Below are 21,055 nucleotides of genomic sequence, written 5' to 3' on the forward strand. Positions count from 1 at the left end.
CAAGATCCACGTATGAATGGATATTGGGCTTTCTCTGACTGACTTATCTCACTTAGCACAATACCCTCCATTTCCACCCATGTTGCTGCAAATGGCCAGATCTCATTCTTTCTCATTGCCAAGTAGGATTCCATTGTCTGTATAAACCACAATTTCTTTATCCATTCATCAGCTGATGGACATTTGGGCTCTTTTCCATAATTTGGCTATTGTTGAAAGTGCTGCTATAAACATTGGGGTACAAGTGCCCCTATGCTTCAGCACTCCCGTATCCCTTGGGTACATTCCTAGCAGCGCTATTGCTGGGTCATAAGGTAGATCTATTTTTAATTTTTTGAGGAACCTCCACACTGTTTTCCAGAGCAGCTGCACCAGTTTGCATTCCCACCAACAGTGCAAGAAGTTTCCCGTTTCTCCACATCCTCACCAGCATCTGTTGTTTCCTGAGTTGTTAATTGTGGCCATTCTAACCAGTGTGGGTTGGTATCTCAGTGTGGTTTTGATCTGCATTTCCCTGATGATGAGTAACACTGAGCATCTTTTCATGTGTCTGTTGGCCATCTGGATGTCTTCTTTGGAAAAGTGTCCGTTCATGTCTTCTGCCCATTTCTTCACTGGATTATTTGTTCTCACGGGTGTTGAGTTTGGTTAAGTTCTTTACCAATTTTGGAGACTAACCCTTCATCCGATATGTCATTTGCAAATACCTTTTTCCATTCCGTTGGTTGCCTTTTAGTTTTGTTGACTGTTTCCTCTGCAGCGCAGAAGCTTTTAGTCTTGATGAGGTCCCAATAGTTCATTTTTGCTTTTGTTTCCTTTGCCTCTGGAGACATGCTGCGTAAGAAGTTGCCGTGGTCCAGGTCAAAGAGGTTTTTGCCTACTTTCTCCAACTGTAGGATTTTGATGGCTCCCTGTCACATGTTTAGGTCTTTCATCCATTTTGAGTTTATTTTTGTGGATGGTGTAAGAGAGTGGTCCAGGGTCATTTTTCTGCATGTTGCTGTCCCGTTCTCCCAGCACCATTTGCTGAAGAGAGGGTCTTTTTTCCACTGGATGCTCTTTCCTGCTTTGTCAGTGATCCAAGAACCATAAAATACCTAGGAGTAAACCTAACGAAAAGATGTAAAAGGTCTGTGTGCTGAAAACTATAGAAAACTTATAAAGGAAATTGAAGAAAACACAAAGAAACAAGAAGACATTCCATGCTCAGGGACTAGAAAAAGAAATAGTGTTAAAATGCCAATACCACCCCAAGTAATCTACACATCCAATGCAATCCCACTCCAAATTGCACCAGCATTCTTCTCAAATTTCTTAGAGCCACAAAAGACCCTGAAAAGCCAAAGTAATACTGAAGAAGAAAACCACAGCGGGAGGCATCACAATCCCAGACTTCAGCCTCTACTACAAAGCTGTCATCGTCAAGACAGTATGGCGCTGGCACAAGAAGAGGCACACAGACCAATGGAATAGAACAGAGAACCCGGAGTGGGACCCATACAGTTAAAGCCTTCGAATGCAAATAAATTCGAGATGGCTCTGTTCCCCCAGCCCTTCCTTGCGCACAGCAACGCCAGCATCACCAGGGCCACTTCATGAAGGCGAGACCTCTGTCGTGTGGCTACTTTATGACCCTAACTACGACATTTCAAACTCTAACACTAAGATTTACAAATGCCGTTTTTGAAACCAGTCACTCCGGGACACCCACCTACGTATCTGTGCGCTACTTACTATCTGGGTATCTGATGTGACCTTCTGCTGTAGGACTCTCAGGTAAGCTTCAGTTCTGTCATCCACTTCAATCCTGGAATGGAAACCCGGTATCCAACATTCAGAAAAAGCAACGAAAAACGTGCCAACAGAAACAGTTTCCTATAGATTATAACATACGACACGTTCCGTATGAGATACGAAATAAACCACCGAGAGTGGTCATTCAGGCAAAGGTCGTTCTACCACAAACAGCAGAGATAATTTGAGACGAGACTGCCTGCTCTCCCGCCCCTTCTTTGTTACTCAAGTACAGTTCCGCATCCACGTTACAGGGGACTGGAGCAGATCTTTAAACTCCCGTCATCTAGAACGTTTCCAACACTTTCATCGCTTCCGCGTTCCCACGCCCTCCAAATGACTACTCATCAATCTTTCAGAGTAGAAATGACTTGACAGACTTACATTATTGCTTTTTTCATTTGTATGCCCATGGCTGGTGTAACTTTAAATAGATTCTGTATCAACGAATTGGCGGCTTCGTAATTCCTTCGAGTATAGATCAACAGCCAGTTATCTAGTGGCTTAACGCTAATTAACGGCGCACCTCTGGTTTCTTTTGACCAATCTGCAAACTGTGGATTGTAATCAAACTAGAAGAAAGTTCAGAGACACTGTGAATTCCACGGAATGCTCTCGGTGACAAAGCCAACAAGTCTGTAACAATTCTTCTCGTGGCCCATCCCGAACCTTACAGAACTTCTTGTACTTTCGACTGTGGTGACAGACAAAATGGCCTCGGTGGAGGAGAAAGGGACACGGAGGTATCCACAGACGATGGGGTCCCATCCCACCAGGCACTCCCCGCCCCGCCGCCTCCCGTACCCGCCTTCCTCTGCTGAGATACCGCGAGGACGCGAGGTACTTCCCTCGTGATAAAGACCCAAGAGAAACAAGGCTCTGAGAGGGAGGAGCAACTGGCTGAGGTGTCAGTACCAAAAGCGAGCGGTGACCATGTGTGACAGCAAGACAGAGGGCTCACAGGCCAGAAGCTCAGTGACCTGGTGCTACTTTCCCCCTAGAGGAAAACCACCCAGTGCTCTCTGCGCGTCCTCCCCACCTCCCGACAACCTTTATGTGGGGGCGGATGCTTTTACCGTTTCCACGGGGGTGATAAAAACAACCGCTGTTAAAATACGAAACTACTTCATCGGGCTGTTATTCGCAGACCATTTACGAGGTGGGAGGGCATCATTTTCTATAAAAGGGTTTTTCAAGTTCTAGCACTTGTGGGTTTCAATTACACACCAGAGTGTTTTCAGAATGCTTGCTTCCCTTTCCTGAGCATAAAGCATAAAAGGCATCGCAACACTTAACATGTTTCTCTACAAACAAGTCATCCAGGCAAAGACGAGGCCAAATAGACTGGAAGTTTCCTGGATAAAAAAATCACTTCGGCGGCAGACATCACGCCAACCCAATACCTTAGCTCAACGACTTGTGTCACGAGGGAAAGTAAAGCTGGCTTTCAGTGAAGTCTCACCGATGACCCAGCCCCAGGCACCTCCTTGCTCCTGGGAGGCGGTGAAGCGAGGGGAGGGGCGAGGGGAGGGGCGAGGGGAGGGGCGAGGGGAGGGGAGGGGAGGAGTGGGCGCAGCAGCAGACTGGCGTGGGACTTTATCACGAGTCACACCCGCATCTGACGTGATTGACAACTTTAAGAACCGCCTTACTGTTTTTCCACCTTGGTGAATCTTTTCTGCTTGCAAAATTCTTCCTGAGAAGGACAGTAAGTTGGAGTCAAAGCTCAAACCCCAGTCTCGAAGCTCCCTCTGAACGTTATCATCTCTGTAAATTTAACATATTTACGTACCACTCAACAGAAGGAAATGGCAGGAACAGACACAGGCAAACGGACCCACTCCGACCTACAGCGCGCGTGCCCGTGTCTCCCGGGACCGGAAGCCTCGCAGCGCCAGGAAACACGCAAGGTGCCGGCCGCTGCTCCCTCCCCGCAGCCCTGGGTCCCTCCGCGATGGCCTTTCACCTGAAGTTCTGATGCCCGAACCACCTCTTCAAAGTAACCCCCTCGAGGTCGTCACCAAGACAGAACATCCGTCTGTCCAAAATGGTTCACCTTCTGCTCTACTACCTTCTTCTAACAGAAGAATGAGGCCGCGGGCTACAGAACGCGACACGCCCTGACGACAGCAGCCTCGCCTAGAAACACCAAGAGCCCGCCCCGAAGACCGCAAACGCAAAAAGGAAACCCAAACTGCGCTCTGTCGCTCCCCAAGCCCACAGAAAATAGCACAGACTGGAAGCCACGCTCCAGAGCCGTGGGGGGGACCTACTTATGAATGTAGTCAATGAGTCTTCCCACTTCGCGCTGCCTCTGTTCCGGAGTTAGTCTCGTATGGACAGCTAAGTCTTTCATCACGTTAAAATCGTTGCGCATCTTATCAGTCAGACCTTGAAACAAGACGTCGGAAGGCGCGGGTTAGTGACAAGGGTCTGGTCTGCGAACGTCTGGGGTGCAGGGTGGTGAGGACACGGGACAGGCAGCAGGAAGGGCTCCCGTGGAGGGGGAGGGGGCAGGCGTCTCGGCGAGGGTTTCAGGCCTCCCCGAAGAGAACGGGGCAGCAAGCTGGGGGAGCCGGGGCGCGGCAGTACCTGTAAGATAGCAGAGCTCCGGGATGAGCATCGCGGGCCCCGGCAAGGTGCCCCCAGGGCCTCGCCTCCTCTTGGGCTGACTGACCAACACAGGCTGCTTCAGGTCCGTGATCTCTTGGTTGTATTGCTGGTCAAGAAAAGACGCCGTCACCGTTCACGGCAACACCTCTGCTAACAGGTCGGAGGACCAAGGGGTTTTTGTTCTGTGTTTTGAGAACTGACGCCCACAGCAAGGCTGGGATCAGTTTCCAAGGAAAGCTAACAAGGTGCACTTTTTTTACGTTTTTATTTTTTAGTTTTGAGAGGGAGAGAGAGAGAGAGAGAGCGCGCGCGCGTGCGCGCACATGCATGAGCGGGGGAGGGGCAGAGAGGGAGGGAGACACAGAATCTGACGCAGGCTCCAGGCTCTGAGCTGTCAGCCCAGAGCCCGACGTGGGGCTCGAACTCCCAGACCGCGAGATCATGACCCGAGCCGAGGTCGGACGCTTTACCGACTGAGCCCTCAGGTGCCCCCTACAAGGTGCGTTTTTAATCCTACCAAAACGAGGTGTGATTTATGTGATCGCTCGTCGTTCTTTCCAAGAACTTAAGAGCCTCACTGTCCCTGACTTTATCTAAACTCTGAGTTTTAGTCACAGTTCACTTCGTTTTGTGATTTCTTGGTCTACCAACAGTAGTCTGCATACCTCTGGGTCCTCACAACAATCCCCCCAAAACTACTAGTGTTACGGCAAGAAGCGTGGGGGAAACAAGTCTTGCTAGAATGATAAATGTGGGGGAGGAAGAGGTTGGCATGCCAGAGAACATTTTTAATTAGGAATAGTTTTTACCAAATGTTGACACTTGGTAGAAGCTGAACTTGCCCTCAGTGAGTAGCCTTCAGATCCCCCACATCAATCGCCAGGTTTTTACAACACAAAAAGAGACAAAAATGCTGACTTCCAGGGGTTAATGGAGGCGTGCGCTGGCCTGCGGGCCTCCAGCTCGGCCCCGCAGCCTCAGAACCACGGACTGGCCTTGCACGACCTCACCAGAGTTTCCGGCCTGGTTTCCTAGAGACCTTCTTCGTGGCATCTCTCGTACCCTCTCCTGGCATCTTTTGACACCCCAGTTCATCGGGTTCTTTTTAAGAGAACCACACCTCTCTACTTGGCACACAGGACGTGAGCTTAATCAGCACGGCCGTTCCGTTGGCTCCCATCTCTTACCAACACAGTAAGAACTACTTCCTGTTCCCATCCCATGATAAGGTCCCAGCCACCCACCCTCGTGAATGAAGACCTTGAATCCCAGACTGTTCTTGACTTTGTCCTGTACCGAACTCTTCAGCAACCATTCAGTAAGAAAGCGAATTTTCCTATTTCAGGGCAGAAAACATCAGTGCTCTTATCTAACCTCTGCTCCGTGCACCTACACTACTGATTTTAGCGCTTTTTTAATTTATCTAGAGAGAGTGCACATCCGAGTGGGGGAGGGGCAGAGAGAGAGGAAGACAGAGAATCTCAGGCAGGCTCTGGGCTGTCTGTGCAGCGCCCAATGCAGGGCTCAAACCCACCCACGAGCTGCGAGATCACGACCTGAGCCAAGACCAAGGGTCGGACACTTAACTGCCTGAGCCCCCCAGCACCCTGCACCCCTGCTCACAGCCCCCGCCCTTCTGCCTCCCGTGTCTGTTACCTGGGTGCACCCACGGGGGGGTGTGGGAGTGGAGGCAGGTGTGTCCCTACCTCACTGAGGGCTCCTTATTGCAGAACCCTGGGACCTCCTCTCTATATTCTGCTCCTTATTGCAGAACCCTGGGACCCCCTCTCTATATTCGGGGCCCGAACAGAAGCTAAAAACTGACCACGATCTTTCCTTTCAAAGGCCCTTCTCTCTCTGTGCTTCCTTAAATATGACCTTTGCTATAGAACATCCAAGCTATCACTTATCATTGAAACTGCCTCTCCACTGGGAAGTCCCAAGAATGCCTGGAATCCTTCCAACATTTCACCCTTACCCCGTTGTGATTAACTGTATAGCTAGCAGATACACTCAATGAGGCCTGGCTGTGACAGAAGTCTTCCAGAAGAAATCATCTGAGCGGAGACTGAGGCCTCAGAACACGAATGAGGCATGGAGAGCGTTCCAAGCAGGGGGAGCCCCAGGCTTAGAGGAGACAGCCAGGGTGACAGAGGTGAGGAAGGGCAAGCAGGCCAAGGCCGCATCGCTCAGGGGCTCACTGGATACAGACCAAGTGCACTTCAATAGGCCACGGGAGCAGGGGAAACCACTTATGTGCTGTGGGTAGAAAATAACATCCCATCTGTAGGAGTATGAAAATGGATCAGGAAGCAGGAGAAATGAAAACCGAGAGACCAGCGGAATGAGAGACAGCAGGGGCCTCCACAGGGAGGGCAGCCCCTCAGCAGGGGGAGGACAGAGGCATTTCCGGCAGGGAGATGACCAGGAGCACAGCAAGGTAAGCAGGTGGCAGGTGGCATAGCTGTCCGCTGGCAGGAGGCTGTAACTGTCCGTCAGGCATGTGTTCGTCCACTCAAATACCTCAGTGCCTATGCGGGCACAGGGGTGGGGGGGAGGGGCACATAAACCACAAAATCCCTGCCCTTGAGGAAGTGACAGTCCCTGCAGTGACCCAGAGCGGTGCACAGGGGCCAGGTCATGGGACAGAACATGCTCAGCACTGGTCACGTGGAAGGAGTCTTTAAGACTTGCAAACACTGAGAACCGGAAGGCTTAGACAGGTCTGGGCTGGAGCTTGAAACTGGAGAACTGTGAACGTAGAACACTTTTAGTCTGACAACAGACGAGCCTGGAGATCACCTAGCAAGTTAAAATATAGTTAGGTCGGGGGTCGAGGCAGAGCCTCCAAGTATGCCAATGTGTAGAAGGCCACTTACGGAGAATGAGCTGCCATCTAAGACTCACGACCAGGCAGAGGAGGGGAGGACTTTCCTTTAACCTTCCTTCGGGTCTAAACCAAACTTTCCGCCGAGAACTCCTTCGTGTCTGCTGTTGACACGTACCAACTTTTCCCAACCCTGACAGGGATTACGAAACCACGCAACGATGCCAACTCATTTCTCACGGTAGCCTCGAACACCCGGAAAGAATCTAGGTTAAACGTGGCCGGAGTCCTCAAGCAGTTAGAGGTTGAAAAGGGCAGTAGAGAAATCAAGCTGAGATGGCCCCTGGCCTGTTTTCATCTTGCCCAAAATGAGAACAGCTCTTAACACGACTTCAGAGAATCCTCTCCCTCCAGAGCGTCTGATCTTTTCATTCATAGCAGAGCAGCTCAACGTCACACAACAGTCGATAACCAGCAAGTAACAAGACACTTCAGGGTCACCAACCTGACGTATGATTCTGACATAAGATATAAATATGCAACAAACAGCTCATCTGCCCAGCTTTTTAGGAAAAGGAAATAATGTACTGAAAGTAGGAAAAAGAAGATAAATCTTAGCACTTCAAAACCAAGTTTTAAAATTTTAAGTGCAGAGCGTTTCACAAACGCTTTTCCAGCACTTGTAACAGAGCATATGCAGCCTTCTAAGGACTGAGGGGCCAGATCTGCCCCTCTCGGGACAGCAACGTTCGTGCACGCTCCTGCATAAACACTGTGTTCTCTTCTAGTCCCAGAGGTTCTTTCTTGCCGCTGTCATCTGTCAATTCAGCGATTACTCTGTATAAAACTAGCGCTGGAAGGTCACATAGTCAAAGGACCTAGCCTGGATGATACGAGCTGGTCTGAGGTTATCGATACGGGAGATGAAAGTTAAGAGTAACCCATAGGCAGATTCAGCTCATGCTGAAGACTCAGCCATCTTTACCCCCATCCCTGGGTGAATCTAAAAAAGTGTCCACTGTGGAATATGGGTCAGAACAGTGAACTTCTGGTGTTCACTACAGATCAGCCTGTTTGTCCTCCCTGTGCTTAAATTCAAATGTCACGTTCTGTTTGGCTGGGAAAAAGGAAACGGGCCCAAGCACTTCTCATGTGATAACGAGTTCAAGTGAACTATGCTCCGACCGCCTTAACAAACACGTTTCTACAGTTTTCAAGTGTACGAGCGTTAGAAAATCCTAATGAGGGGCGCCTGGGTGGCGCAGTCGGTTAAGCGTCCGACTTCAGCCAGGTCACGATCTCGCGGTCCGTGAGTTCGAGCCCCGCGTCAGGCTCTGGGCTGATGGCTCGGAGCCTGGAGCCTGTTTCCCATTCTGTGTCTCCCTCTCTCTCTGCCCCTCCCCCGTTCATGCTCTGTCTCTCTCTGTCCCCAAAATAAATAATAATAAAAAAAAAAAAAAAAAAAAAAAAAAAAAAAAGAAAATCCTAATGAGTAGAGTTCAGATTTCCTCGAAGGCCTAAATACCACACGTTAAAAGATCAGGTCCACGGCGACCCCTTACCTTCCTGTAGTACTCTAGGAAACTGACTTCAGAGCCGTCTGCTTTCTTGAAGGTGCTCTTTGGATTCTGGTCCCAGTCGATATCATCTACTCTGTATGTTTTATTGTTATACCTATGAAATGATTGAGATTTACTGGTATTTGCTTGGAACGTGTAGAGATATTATTAAAAAGAACCTAAACAGAGATAGTATGTAGTCCCTACAAAATAAAATTTCAAATCGCTTAGCGATATATAATGTCCTGGGAAGAAAAGGGAAATCTTCTTAAAGACCATGCTAGATGGGTGGGGAAGGGACTAAATTACTACCAGAAAACAAAGACTGACAAGGATAAAAGTCATTAGATACCCTTTTCAGACGACTATACTCCCCGAGAACTCGTGTCTTGTGAAGGGTGACGTACACCCCTCCCCATTTTCATGCTCCCACCAGTCAACTGTAGACCCTACTTTCTAACAGGATGGACCAGAAAGCCATGAGGTCTTAAGACTTGCAAGACGATTGCTGTGCATTTTTAAAAAAAGCCTTACTTGGTAAGAACAATTAAGCCTATCAGTTCTTTGGAAACTTGTTCTTGAAATTTATGCTCTTCTATTTGATGGTACAGGTTGAACATGAAGTCTAACACAGTTTCACTCCGGAGGACTTTATGACTGACGTCGGTGCAAAGCATGATGTTATTTTCGTACTGCAGGATGGAAGTGGTGAAGCCGGGCCAGATCACCAACCTGCCGAGCAGAATGAAAGTACGAAGTAACCTCTAACGCCCAAACGTGGTCTGCACGTATCACGTTGTCTTTTTCTCCTGTCTTAAGTGGGTCTAAAGTACAAAAGTCCCTGAAGTGAATAAATTTCGTTATTTCCAGGTTTCACGCGGTTCCATACAGACACCCATCTTTTTAAGATCTCGACAACGAATGTTTTCTCCTAACGTAATCTTGAAGTTCCATTTTGAATACACTCTGTTAAACTATTGCTGATGCTGGACTAAGCCTTAACAAAGCTGCCGATCGAACTGAAAGCACCTGTGATTACAAGCCTGACCCGTGTGGGCCGCACCTGAACGCACGCCACACAAAGCAACTTCTGAAGCAATCTCCTGAGCTCACAAGTTTGGTTACCCGAGACCAAATACAAATGCTGGACAGCTCTTTATGCTTCCCCAGTGGCAGATGGAGAGCATGTGACGTCTTTAAAGCCGAGTAATCCGGGAGGTCTCTCTTATTATTCAGACCAAGCTGAAACTTCACGTACCATGACGGGCACCGCTAACAGCCACCGTAGTCAACCTGACCGTCTCCAACTGGAGCACCCCTTTCCAAGTCCACGATTAAGCCCGAGGAATAGAAAGCTTCCACCTTATACAAACCTGTGATTTGGAATATCAATTGGGTCACTTGGGTTATAATAATTCCGTCCAATTTGTTGTAAATTCATGATCTTCAAGAGCCTAGAAATTCAAAAGTCAGAACAGAGATGTGAATACTGACAGGCATCTCCAACACACAGGTCCTCACCACACTGGTTTTTCAACTTTCCCCTTGATTTTTAATTTTTCTGTGTAGAGGGTTAGAAAACACCAACATACCTCCTGAAGATAATGTTATAGAACTGCAAACAAGTTGGTGATGTAGGTGGGAGCTCATTTGTTAAGGTGATCGTTATCCTCACGTGCTCTCCGTTTCGGGTCTGACTAAATACTTCAGTAACCTGAAGCCGGAGCAGTGGAAAACCACACTTGTAATTATCAAAAGAAATAAGCCCAATCGCATAATTCCTGCTAATAAGGCAACGACAGGACTACAGAACAGTTTGAAATTAAAAAAAAAAAAAAACAAACAAAGAAAAACGCTAGGAGAGGAAGAGTAGTTGCAGCCCGTGTTATAAATTCAATTGTGGGGTGCCTGCGGGGCTCCGTCGGTTAAGCATCTGACTTCGGCTCAGGTCATGATCTCACGGTCCGTGGGTCTGAGCCCCGCGTCGGGCTCTGTGCTGACAGCTCAGACCCCGGAGCCCACTGCGGATTCCGTGTCTCCCTCTCTCTTTGGCCCTCCCCTGCTCACCCTCACCTCTCAAAAATAAAAACGTTAAAAAAAGATTTATGAATATAATTGTAATCAAGTTACTGGGTGGATCTGAAAATGAAACAATGCCCAAGTCCCCCGTGGGTTTATTACATGAAACATCAGACTGAAGGCCGCTGGTGCTTCTCTAAAAGCTACCCTAGACTGTGGCAGTTCTGCTCTGGAGTGGGGATCCTTCATCACCCTCTCCCCGACCCGACGTTTTCAAATAACCTTGTGCTGTAGTCTTTTAGGTAAAAATAATATCGTTCCATCAAAAGCATGACACCTTCCAATTAAATCTTCATGTTGAAACAGAAGAGCTGAGCGGAGTCTTCTGGCCTCCATCAGCGGGTTATAGTCAATGTGATACTGGTACAAGGCCCACTGGGGACGGGACGTCAGTCGAAAATGGTTAGTGCTCAGCCTTACTATAATACCTGAAGACCCTGCAAGAAGGAAGTCGCATTTGATTAACAAAACAGGTTTCGTCTTCCCTGAACTCCTTCCTACTGTGGCAAGCAGACACGGTTCTGCAAACACAAGGCTGGGAATAGTACAGGACACTATAGTTCTCAGACATCTGACTTTGAGGACCACTGTCCTGTCCGGAGAAGTTCCTAAAAGCATACATTTAGGAGTAAATCCCCCTCAGACTAAGCAACGTACAACAGAACCAACCAAACCTATGGCAAAACCCTCTAAAAGAAAAACGTTATCTACATCACATGTAATAAAAGACTGCAATGCAGCTGAGGACGTCTATAACTTATTTCGTCAGAGCAGAGAGAGAGGGGGAGGTGGAACAGCCACGCGGCACCCTGAGTAGATGCAGATGCGCCTCTCCTCCCCAGGACCGCGTCACGCGTGGATGTGCGAAGCGCGGAGCCTCAATTCAGCGTCCTACGTACTTGAAACGTAATCTCGTGAACACTGTGTTCTTCATAATCGCCTACCTGTCTTTGATTCTCTAACGTGGTCTAGGTTCTGTCTTGTGTTAACACCAAGGTCATGAAAGTCTCTACGACGACCTCCCCTCTCTGCTAACGATAACTCCTGAAATCCAGCGGATATCTGGAGGTCTTGAAAAAAAAAAAGAAGAAATTATACACACAGTAACGTGAAACACCAAATATACGACAACAGCATCAACACCAAATCATGCCATATGAGACCCGAAAGCTACTGAGGTGCTAAAGATCACGTAGAAGGGTCCCGTCAGAGGGTTTTAGGTATCTCTGGCCATCACAACATCCTAGCTAGGACTTCTCCTATAAAGCCTTTCTCGCCATGGCCTAGTCAAGCTCTGCCGCTCCCCCACAGGACATACGTACCGTTAAAGGATTAAGACAACTGGACGGAGATTCAACAACTCAGGAGCACTTTTGTTGACTAGGAAGTTATTCTTCTCGAATCTAACTTCTGAACAACCTAAGGACCTTTTTATCAGTATTTTTCACAGCTTTATGATATAATTATAGCTACAGGAATTAGTGGTTTCTAGGTTTCAACATGTAACCTGAAATAGAAAATACAGGTCTAAAGCATAATTTCCTAATTCCTTGAACACCCAGCAGAGCAGATGGGACCGTGTGGTGCCTGTCCCATGGCCATCATGCACCTGTCCTTTTGGGACAGGTTAACTATCCGCTCATGCTTAGTTGCAAAAACTGCATATAATATCCAAAATCATTAAAGCTTCCAATTTTTACAACATATGGAAGCAGCTCATATCATAGTATGATGTGGGCCCAAGAATGAACATGGGCTTTGCGGTCACGTGTTAGAATTCTAGCTTTCAGTTAATCGGCATGATACTTCGTGTACTAGAGACTTCAGCCTTCCCAACCTCTCAGCCTTCTTTTTTAAAACACCTTACTTAGGGAACAATGTACCTAAAAGACTAGAATTCCACCTTCTCTGCAGGCAAGGACGGCGGAAGAGACTTAAGCAGAAACTTTGGGGAAAGCACCTTGGGAGGAGAGCCAGCGGCTGGCATTTCCATTCTCTGTGCCCCTGCCTGCCAATCTTGCCTGGACTCTGGTCGCCATCACCGAATGTAGGTCTTAATGACAAGAAGTTGGGACAAAAGAACAAAGTGACTGAAGAACCCAGTTTTTGGTGGCAAGTTCCAAATCTAGCACCCAACTGCCAACCTCTGGACTTCTCATTAGAGGACACGGCGGCTTGAGCAAAACATCGGGTTCCTGAAACACCTTGGAAACCAGTTATTCTAACGTCAGCTTCGACTTCTTTACGTGGAAAAGTGAGGAACTTCACGGGTATGTCGTATGTTTTAAATGAGAATATGATTTATAAAACTCCTCAAGGGTGTTGCTAAATATGTCGGTTATTGTACTTCATGATATTCAGGGGCCCTATTTCAAAGTCCTTTAGGGGTGCCTGGGTGGCTCAGCCAGTGGAGCATCCAGGTTTCGATTTCAGCTCAGGTCATGATCTCACAGTTGGGACTGAACCTCGTGTCACGCTCCCCGCTGACAGCGCGGAGCCTGCTTGGGATTCTCTTACTCTCTTGGCCTCTTTCCTGCTCTCACGCGCACGTGTGCTCTCTCTAATAAATACGCTTTTTTCTTAAAGATAAAAAATCCTTTAAATATTTAACTATTTTTGTCTCCTTTGGTGAATTTTTTTATCCCCAAAACTTTCAAATTAGAGCATCCTCGGCACTGGGTGATTAACTGTATACTAACACAGGTCAAGCGTACTGAATCCAACTTAGTAACAATGACAGGTCATAGAGGCTTTTTTCTCCTGAAAAAAATCTGAGTTTGTCTTAAAATTCCATTCCAGATACAAAAACCCAAGTACAAGTTTCTGATTATAAATAATGAAGTCCATTCCCCTCTCTACACACAGTATTGCTATCACATTTAGCAACAGCATAACTGTCAACCTGTAAAGAGAACAGGTTTCAGAACGAATAAAACTGTAAACCTTGCTAATTATTCACGTACCTCATTTTACTGTGCTTTGCAGGTAGTTTTTACAACTGACGCCTTGTGGCAACCCTGCATCGAACAAGTCTACTGGGGTCATTTCTCCAACATCTGCTCGTCTCATTTCTGTGTCACGTTTCAGTAATTCTCACAACGTCTCAAACTTTTTCGTTATCGTATTTGTTACAGTGATTTGTGATCAGTAACTACAACTTGCTGAAAACTCAAATGATGGTTGGCGCTTTTTAGCAGTATTTTCGAATTAGGTACATACACTGGACACAACGCTGTTGCACACTTAGCAGACTACAGCAGTGCGGACAGTTCTTCCATACACGCCGGCAAACGCGACGCTTCACACGACTCGCCTTGTTCCAGCTGCTGTATGGCAGCGTCTGGGACCGGGCCTGCCGTATCTCTGAGGTCCACCTAGAACCTCCCCCTCCAAGCAGCTGCTCGAACACTGAAACTACACGTTAGACCTCGCTACTCTTCTACTACAGAGTCCTCGAGAATGAAAATCAATAAACAAGGTTTATTGACAGTAAACCTAACTTGTCACTTCAGTTTCTAAAACCCAGCAGATTTGTGAACATTTGGGGCAAGCAGTTCCCAGTGAAGTGAAATGACGACCCCCCCAAAGCAGTGAAATGACGTAATTTGTTATTCCAAGTGCTACTTAATCCTCACAATGGTCCTTAAAGTTAGATGCTACCTTTCTATAGATGGGAAACTGAGTTTCCACAAAATTTAAGTTCATGCACAACGGTTAATGATTAATAATGGTCAATATAGAGCATGTTTAAGAAATTAACGTATTTCCCACAATCTTATCGTAATTTTAAGGCTGCAACAGTAGGGAAATGTTTTTGAAACAACTTTGGCAAATCTAGCTGCTGGTGAACACACTGACCATGCCCAGTACTCTAAGTTTCGAAGGAACAAAGGCATCAAAAGTAGAAGAGGAAGTGACTGCATAACACCCTATAAATTTAGGGAGATTAATGCCTATAAATGAATTCTCATCAGGCAGCTTAAAAAACAAAACATCACATATCAGAATAGTTAACAGGTAATTGGATACATAACAAAAGACCATTCCAGACTTCTCACGGACTCTTCAAATGTAGCACTATTTTTAATTTTTTAATGTTTATTTCTTTCTGAGACAGAGAGACAGAGAGAGAGAGAGAGAAAGCGTGAGCAGGGGAGGGGCAGAGAGAGAGGGGAGACACAGAATCTGAAGCAGGATCCACGCTCTGAGCTGTGAGCACAGAGCCTCATGCAGGGCTTGAACCCACAAACTGCAAGACCATGACCTGAGCCGAAGTTGGACGCTTAAACAACTGAGCCACCCGGGTGCCCCTCAAATGTAGCACTATTAACTGACATTTTCCCTCAAACGTGTCTGAACAAAAACACACACATACTCACGTATGCGTTAAAAACACGAAGCTAACGCTGTCTCACCACCCGATCCTGTCTGCCGTAGCCCAGGCGAGGGTCTACACCCCTGAGCGTGGTAACAAGGTGCCGTGCCGTTAGTGCGACAGTTCTCTCCGACCCTTCGGGCAGGCATTCCCGGTGTGGGGCAGGGTGTGTGACAGCCCTCACACGGTCATGCCGTCCCTGCCCCGGCCCGTCGGGTGCACTCCCAGGAGGGGACGTGCTAACGACCGGGCACCGTCACGGCTGCTACACGTTACAAAAGTCGGTACAACCGTACAACCCCTCAGGAGGACAGTGCCGGCCTGACAACCACCAACATCGGCAAAGCGGTAAGACAGAACAACAGACAGGTAAACAAAATGTTCGTTTGATTTCACTTTCTTCCACGAGGCTGTTTTCATTAGTCTTTGCACTTCTCAGTGCACTGCCCTCCCCTTTCCTCTGCCCGCCTCCCAGCAGCCTGCTAGACATCACGGGTTTTATAGGAGTGTTGTGTGGGCCACAGACCCAGCCCCACCATCACTTCCCCAAGTTTCCAGGCTTCCGACACGGACAGCGGCTGTCACGGCACCGTTTACGTGGCTCTGACACCACAGACTCATCCAGGGGCTCCTCTGACGTTCGTGGATCTCACTGGATAGGACCAGACCTCTGGAGTACATGGGGGGTCACTCACGGAGCAAAGCCGGGTACAAGCTTCGCCTCATCACCAGCTGTCCCCACGCTGGTTTACAGAACAGCCCGTCTCCCGTGGCCACCCCGGCAAGAAAGCCAGCGTCATTACATCAGGTCCCGCATGTACAGGGGAGCTTTTCCTACACTGAAACCAAACTTAACTGTTGAAGGATCTTACATCAAGCGCCCAAGTAATCCAGGTTTGTAACAAAGTAACGAAAAAGCACAATTTCTGGAATCAGAACTGGTGTTCTGACCTCACCAGCTGTGGCAACTTTGGCCCCCAAGTTTCTGTGCCTGAGAAACGGGGGAAGCCAACACAACACATAAGACACCGTGTCCTGCAAAGCAAAGTCAGAAACGTTACAGGTGGTCTAGCTTTTGGTGAAATCACTAAAGATGCCCCAAGAACGTTCTAAGTGGCTAATGAGCGAAGCAGCAGACGTAGGATTGGTTCAGAACTACTTTGTGAGGGCCACTCCGGGGGCCTGGCGAGGACACGCTCTTGCGTTCCAAGAAGGAGAGAAACCCCGTGGCGCCCAACACAGCCTGAGCGCGCCTGTCATACTTCAGAGGACTGTGGCTTTTCATCGTAAGGGGTCTGCACAGCGGCTGCCGTGCCAGGTCCACCGCGCGCGCGAAGTCTTTTTACCCTCCTTTCACCTTGTGACTTGGCCGGCGCTCCGCCTGCTCCTCTCTGTCGTCCACGGCCAACTAACTCCCCCTCTGCTGCCGGCTGCTGAGGCCGAGGCTGGACGAAGCCAGGGGGCTGACTCTATAGGTACATGCAAATAAACAGCAGGCTTTTCACGTCAAAGGTCACACGACAGAGGAAACCGTCTTAAACACGACTGAGACACTCAAACAAAAGTCATCTCAATCAGAAATCCAACGCTGTGTTCCCACAGAGCAGTTTCTTCAAAAAGGGTCACTAACTGAAGAACCGACTCTTAAGATCCTCAGGAAAGGGAACATGATCGTCTTTGTTCTCCTCCCGTGTCCATCACAGGACAGTCTTTTACACTTATTTTCAACAGCCTACGTTGATAAAGATTTAACAGATTTGGGGCGCCTGGGTGGCTCAGTCGGTTAAGCATCTGACTTCGGTTCACGTCACGATCTCCCGTTTTGTGAGTTCGAGCCCCAGGCCGGGCTCTGTACTGACTCCAGCCCAGAGCCTGGAGCCTGTTTTGGACTCTGTGTCTCCTTCTCTCTGCCCCTCCCCCACTCTGTCTCTCAAAAATAAACACTAAAGTTTAAAAAGCAGACTTCACAGATTTTTGTTTCCTAAAGGTCGTTTCTGCAGTTAGAAAATGGTAAAGCACTCACGGCAGGGGCCCCCACGTGCTGCACCGTCTCCTGACCGCGAGCCCTTCCTCGTGCTCTCGCTCTGGCTCGCCCGGTCATTTTTCTTCCTTGAGAGAAAACAATCACAAACACAATACTCAATGTGCACAATTTGACTGTTTCTACGACGTGACCTTTAAGCCTCAAGATTCTAAAAGAAGCTCCTGAATTATCACGTATCTTCCTAACCTGTCCTCTAACGAACTCGAGCGCTGGCGGGGCGGCGCTAAAGCAGAAGACCTGTTTTAATACAGTGTCTCATTTTCACTGCACTACTGTTTTTTTTTTTTTTTAATAGTTAAAAGTTTACTCATTTTGAGAGCGAGGGAATGCAAATGCGGGAGAGGCAGAAAGGGAAAGGGGGACAGAGAGAATCCCACATGGGCTCTGTGCTGACAAAACAGAGCGGGGGCTCGAACTCGCAAATCAGGATCTGATCAGGACCTGAGCCAGAGCTGGACGCTTAACCGACGGAGCCCCCCAGGCGCCCTGAATTATCGTTTTATACGGACGCAGGGAGAAAACTGTTCAGAAGCGTCTGAGGGTGGGGACTAGCTCTTTCACACCCAGACACGCATCTAGGACACCGGGCACTGGTGGCACGGGCAGGCCCTTCGCGGGACTCACGCGCGTGCGCGCCCACACGTAGCACAGCGTCTGGGATCTCCCCACAGGTCCACGTGCGAACGCGCCCAAACGAGTGTCTGTGACAGCACATCACTCGCGCTCCACAATCTCTCTCTCGGGGAAAAAGGACGGAGTCACGTAACTACTCCGTTATTGCTCTTGCTACTTCTGACCCAACGCCTCTCTCCAACACCGTGTTGGTAAGGCCCTGGGGGCCAGGACGGGTGCTGGGCGTCAGAGACATTACCACGCCAAGTTTCCCCACCCGCTCACCCCCACCAGAGTGGACAGCAGTATCGTCGGGTTGTTCAGGTGTAGACCTCAGAGCTAGTCGGCCCGAACCCCACTCCTTCACAGAAGTGACCCTGAGCACATCACACAACCTGGACTCCTCTCTGATCCGTGATAGGGAGTTAATAACCTACCACACAGGTCCAGTGTGCGGTGCAAGTGAGAACACACACGAGGCACTTGACACACAGTGAACGTTCAACATCAGCTGTAGTAGGAAAGGCACGCGAAATTGGAGCCACGAATTTTTTAAAGCTTAACGCGGCAAATAAACAACGTTCTCATACAAAAAGCAAGCAGGAACTGATTTACACGCTGAAGTGTGCCTCCAACGGAGCTAGCACTTACACGGAGCTGGAAGATTAGAACTGGAAGGGAGACGGTGCCTGTCTTCCCCAGCAGGGCGAGGCGCTGAGTGTGGCTGGTCGGCAGGACTGGGAGCCGCCCGGGGACTCCAGGTACCAGGAAGGCAGGCTGGTGAGCTCGGAGGCAGGCACAGATCCGAATGCACAGGGCCCTGCAGACAACGGGGTGGGGTGCCACGAAGGTTCTAATTACGGAGGGGCGGGCTGTGACACTTACATTTAAGATCACTCTGCTTCACCTCCCATTTTCATCTTTTTTTCCAGTGTGAACAGCTTCTAAAATCCGTGCTGTACGAGGGCCTTCCTAGAAAGACCAACCTAATGACATCCTCCAACTGGGAAAGCCCTCTTTGACTTCCCGTTGTGTTCCACAGGATCGGAAGCAAATCCTCAAACTTACCAAATTGTAGAAACCTTCACGATCTGATTCTAAGTCAGCCATCTCCAAAGCAGCTTACAAAACATCACTTGCGAGGGGCCCACGTATCGGAACCCGTGTTTAATGCCGTCTTCAACTACCGTGCATATACTGCCCGTATCAGGACAATGGCTATGCGCACCGAACTCCCGCCCTGGGCCTACCGGCATATGTGCTCAGGGCGCTCACTGAAGGGGTACAGAATGAGACTTTTCCTTCCCGCGCGCACCCCGGTAAATTCCACCATTCACCTTGTACCACGGGGTGCCCTACCTCCTCCACACGGCTGTGGTCCCACCGGCATTACTGCAGCTACCGCGCAGCCCGATAATTCCCTCCCTCACTAGACGCGGACGCTGGTCCTAGTCAGGCCTGCGCACCTGCCCGGCCCAAGTGCACGTCCGGGGTTTCTTTTTAAGCCTGGTAAAAAGCTGAACTGTCACCTCCGACAGAAAACGTTTTCCTAGCGCGCTTCTCAGAACGTGATCTCTCTCTCTCAGCAACACCTAGAACTCGTTGGAAACGCCAGTTAGACAGGGGGATTCCCCGCTCCCAGACCCACGGGGTCCACGGCTCGTTTCAGCGGGCCTCCAGGTGATTCTCACCATCAACCAAGACACCCATGTAACCACACACACAGGTGGGGTGTGTAGACCCCGTGCTGGGCTGGCCGGTACAGCTGTGGTTCTCGGCTACATCCTTCCAACCTCAGGGCGCCCCAGAACAGGAGACGAGTTGGATAGTCACTTTCAAGTAAGATTTGGAGGCGATGCTTCTAATCATCACCCCAGCTAGAAACCACACCGGGTCAAACTGTGCTCCATCCAGAGGCAATGCAATCCCAGCACCTGCCCCCAAACGAGAGCTGCCCCGGCCCCTGTGGACTGGAGACCAGTCCAGACCAACCCCCTAAGAAGGGCCCCCTGAACTCCCCCCACCCGCACAGTGCCACTCTCCTCACCCTGGGCAGTATCGGGGAATGCCCTCCCGACAGGGGCAGTGCCCCCTTAACCCGGGAGTGTCCAGGAATGCCTCCTGACCCAGAAAGTGCCCCCCAACCCAGGCAATGTTCAGGAATACCCTCCGACCCAGACAGTGTCTGGGAATGTCCCCCAAACCAGACGGTGCCCCCCAACCCAAGTAGCGCCCGAGATCGCCCTTCCCTGATCTCGGAAGTGTCCAGGAATGCCCCTTAGGCCCCCGACCCAGGCAGTGTCCAGGAATGCCCTTCCCTGATCCCGGAAGTGTCCAGGAATGCCCCCTGACCCAAATAGGGCCAAACCTATCTGACCCAGATGCCCTCTGACCCAGACACTACCCTCCCGAACCCGGGCAGCGTCCAGGAATACCCCCCTGACCTTGCAAGTGGCCTCCAGTCCCCAGCAGTGTCCGGATATGCGGCTCCCCCCACCCCGCCGCACTCCCCGCCCCTGGGCCTGTCCCTTCCCCACCGGCGAGGCCCCCTCCAACCCCTGCGTCATCGTCGCCGCGGTGCCCGGCCTCACCAGGCCCAGAGGCTGCAGGTGCAGGGAAGCCGACACGCCGTGCGGGCCCCGCGACCCCCAGCCCCTCGCCTCACCTCCACCTCCGCCTCCGCCTCCGCCGACCGAACCGCGCCAACCGTCACCGCACGCCGGATCCCTCCGCGCCGGGACTTCACGCCCCGACGCCCACCCCAGTGACCTGGCGCTCCTCGGCCCGGGAAGCCCTGCCGCTCGCCGTCGCCACCAGCCGGGGCTCCCACCTGCGGGCGGTTGCGGGGCGCGGACTCCGGCCGAAGATGCGCGGCGTTCCTTTTCTGGGCGGATGAACACTGCCGCCTGGCGGTGAGCCCGTCTGCACGTGACAGCCGGCTAACGGCGCGGCGAGGACGTGCGCGCGCTGCGCCCCGATTGGCTGACACGCCACGGCCGTTTGCCCGTGGGGGCGGGGCCAGACGAGCTCAGGCCTGAGGGAGGCCGGGGCTGCAATCGCGGTTGGGCAGGCGGGCTCCGGGGGCGGGGCGGGCTCCGGGGGCGGGGCGGGCTCCGGGGGCGGGCCGGGCTCCGGGGGCGGGCCGGGCTCCG

General features: G+C 50.2%; 1 protein-coding gene across 4 annotated transcripts in view; it reads right to left on the reverse strand.

Moving 5' to 3' along the window:
• The window catches only part of PIWIL1 (piwi like RNA-mediated gene silencing 1), a 30,937-nt gene extending 10,233 nt beyond the window's left edge, over positions 1–20,704 (reverse strand). Inside the window, exons 1-15 of one of the 4 annotated variants that reach the window (XM_042963111.1) lie at positions 20,575–20,704; positions 18,555–18,723; positions 17,271–17,356; positions 16,605–16,716; positions 11,817–11,942; positions 11,095–11,309; positions 10,386–10,507; positions 10,167–10,247; positions 9,328–9,525; positions 8,797–8,908; positions 4,387–4,513; positions 4,068–4,185; positions 3,447–3,561; positions 2,179–2,366; positions 1,735–1,807 (exon numbers count right to left, since the gene is read on the reverse strand). In XM_042963111.1, the coding sequence (XP_042819045.1) occupies positions 1,735–1,807; positions 2,179–2,366; positions 3,447–3,561; positions 4,068–4,185; positions 4,387–4,513; positions 8,797–8,908; positions 9,328–9,525; positions 10,167–10,247; positions 10,386–10,507; positions 11,095–11,309; positions 11,817–11,942; positions 16,605–16,716; positions 17,271–17,348 (1,665 nt within the window). In that variant the 5' untranslated portion in view covers positions 17,349–17,356; positions 18,555–18,723; positions 20,575–20,704. Of the gene's footprint in view, positions 1–1,734; positions 1,808–2,178; positions 2,367–3,446; positions 3,562–4,067; positions 4,186–4,386; positions 4,514–8,796; positions 8,909–9,327; positions 9,526–10,166; positions 10,248–10,385; positions 10,508–11,094; positions 11,310–11,816; positions 11,943–16,604; positions 16,717–17,270; positions 17,357–18,554; positions 18,724–19,369; positions 19,841–20,494 lie in introns of those variants that run through there. The other 3 variants (XM_042963107.1, XM_042963108.1, XM_042963109.1) reach the window with 3 other exon arrangements.
• Between the last annotated feature and the right edge of the window lie 351 nt (positions 20,705–21,055).

Source organism: Panthera tigris, chromosome D3, assembly GCF_018350195.1.
Source record: "Panthera tigris isolate Pti1 chromosome D3, P.tigris_Pti1_mat1.1, whole genome shotgun sequence".
In the NCBI taxonomy this organism is placed as follows: domain Eukaryota; kingdom Metazoa; phylum Chordata; class Mammalia; order Carnivora; family Felidae; genus Panthera; species Panthera tigris.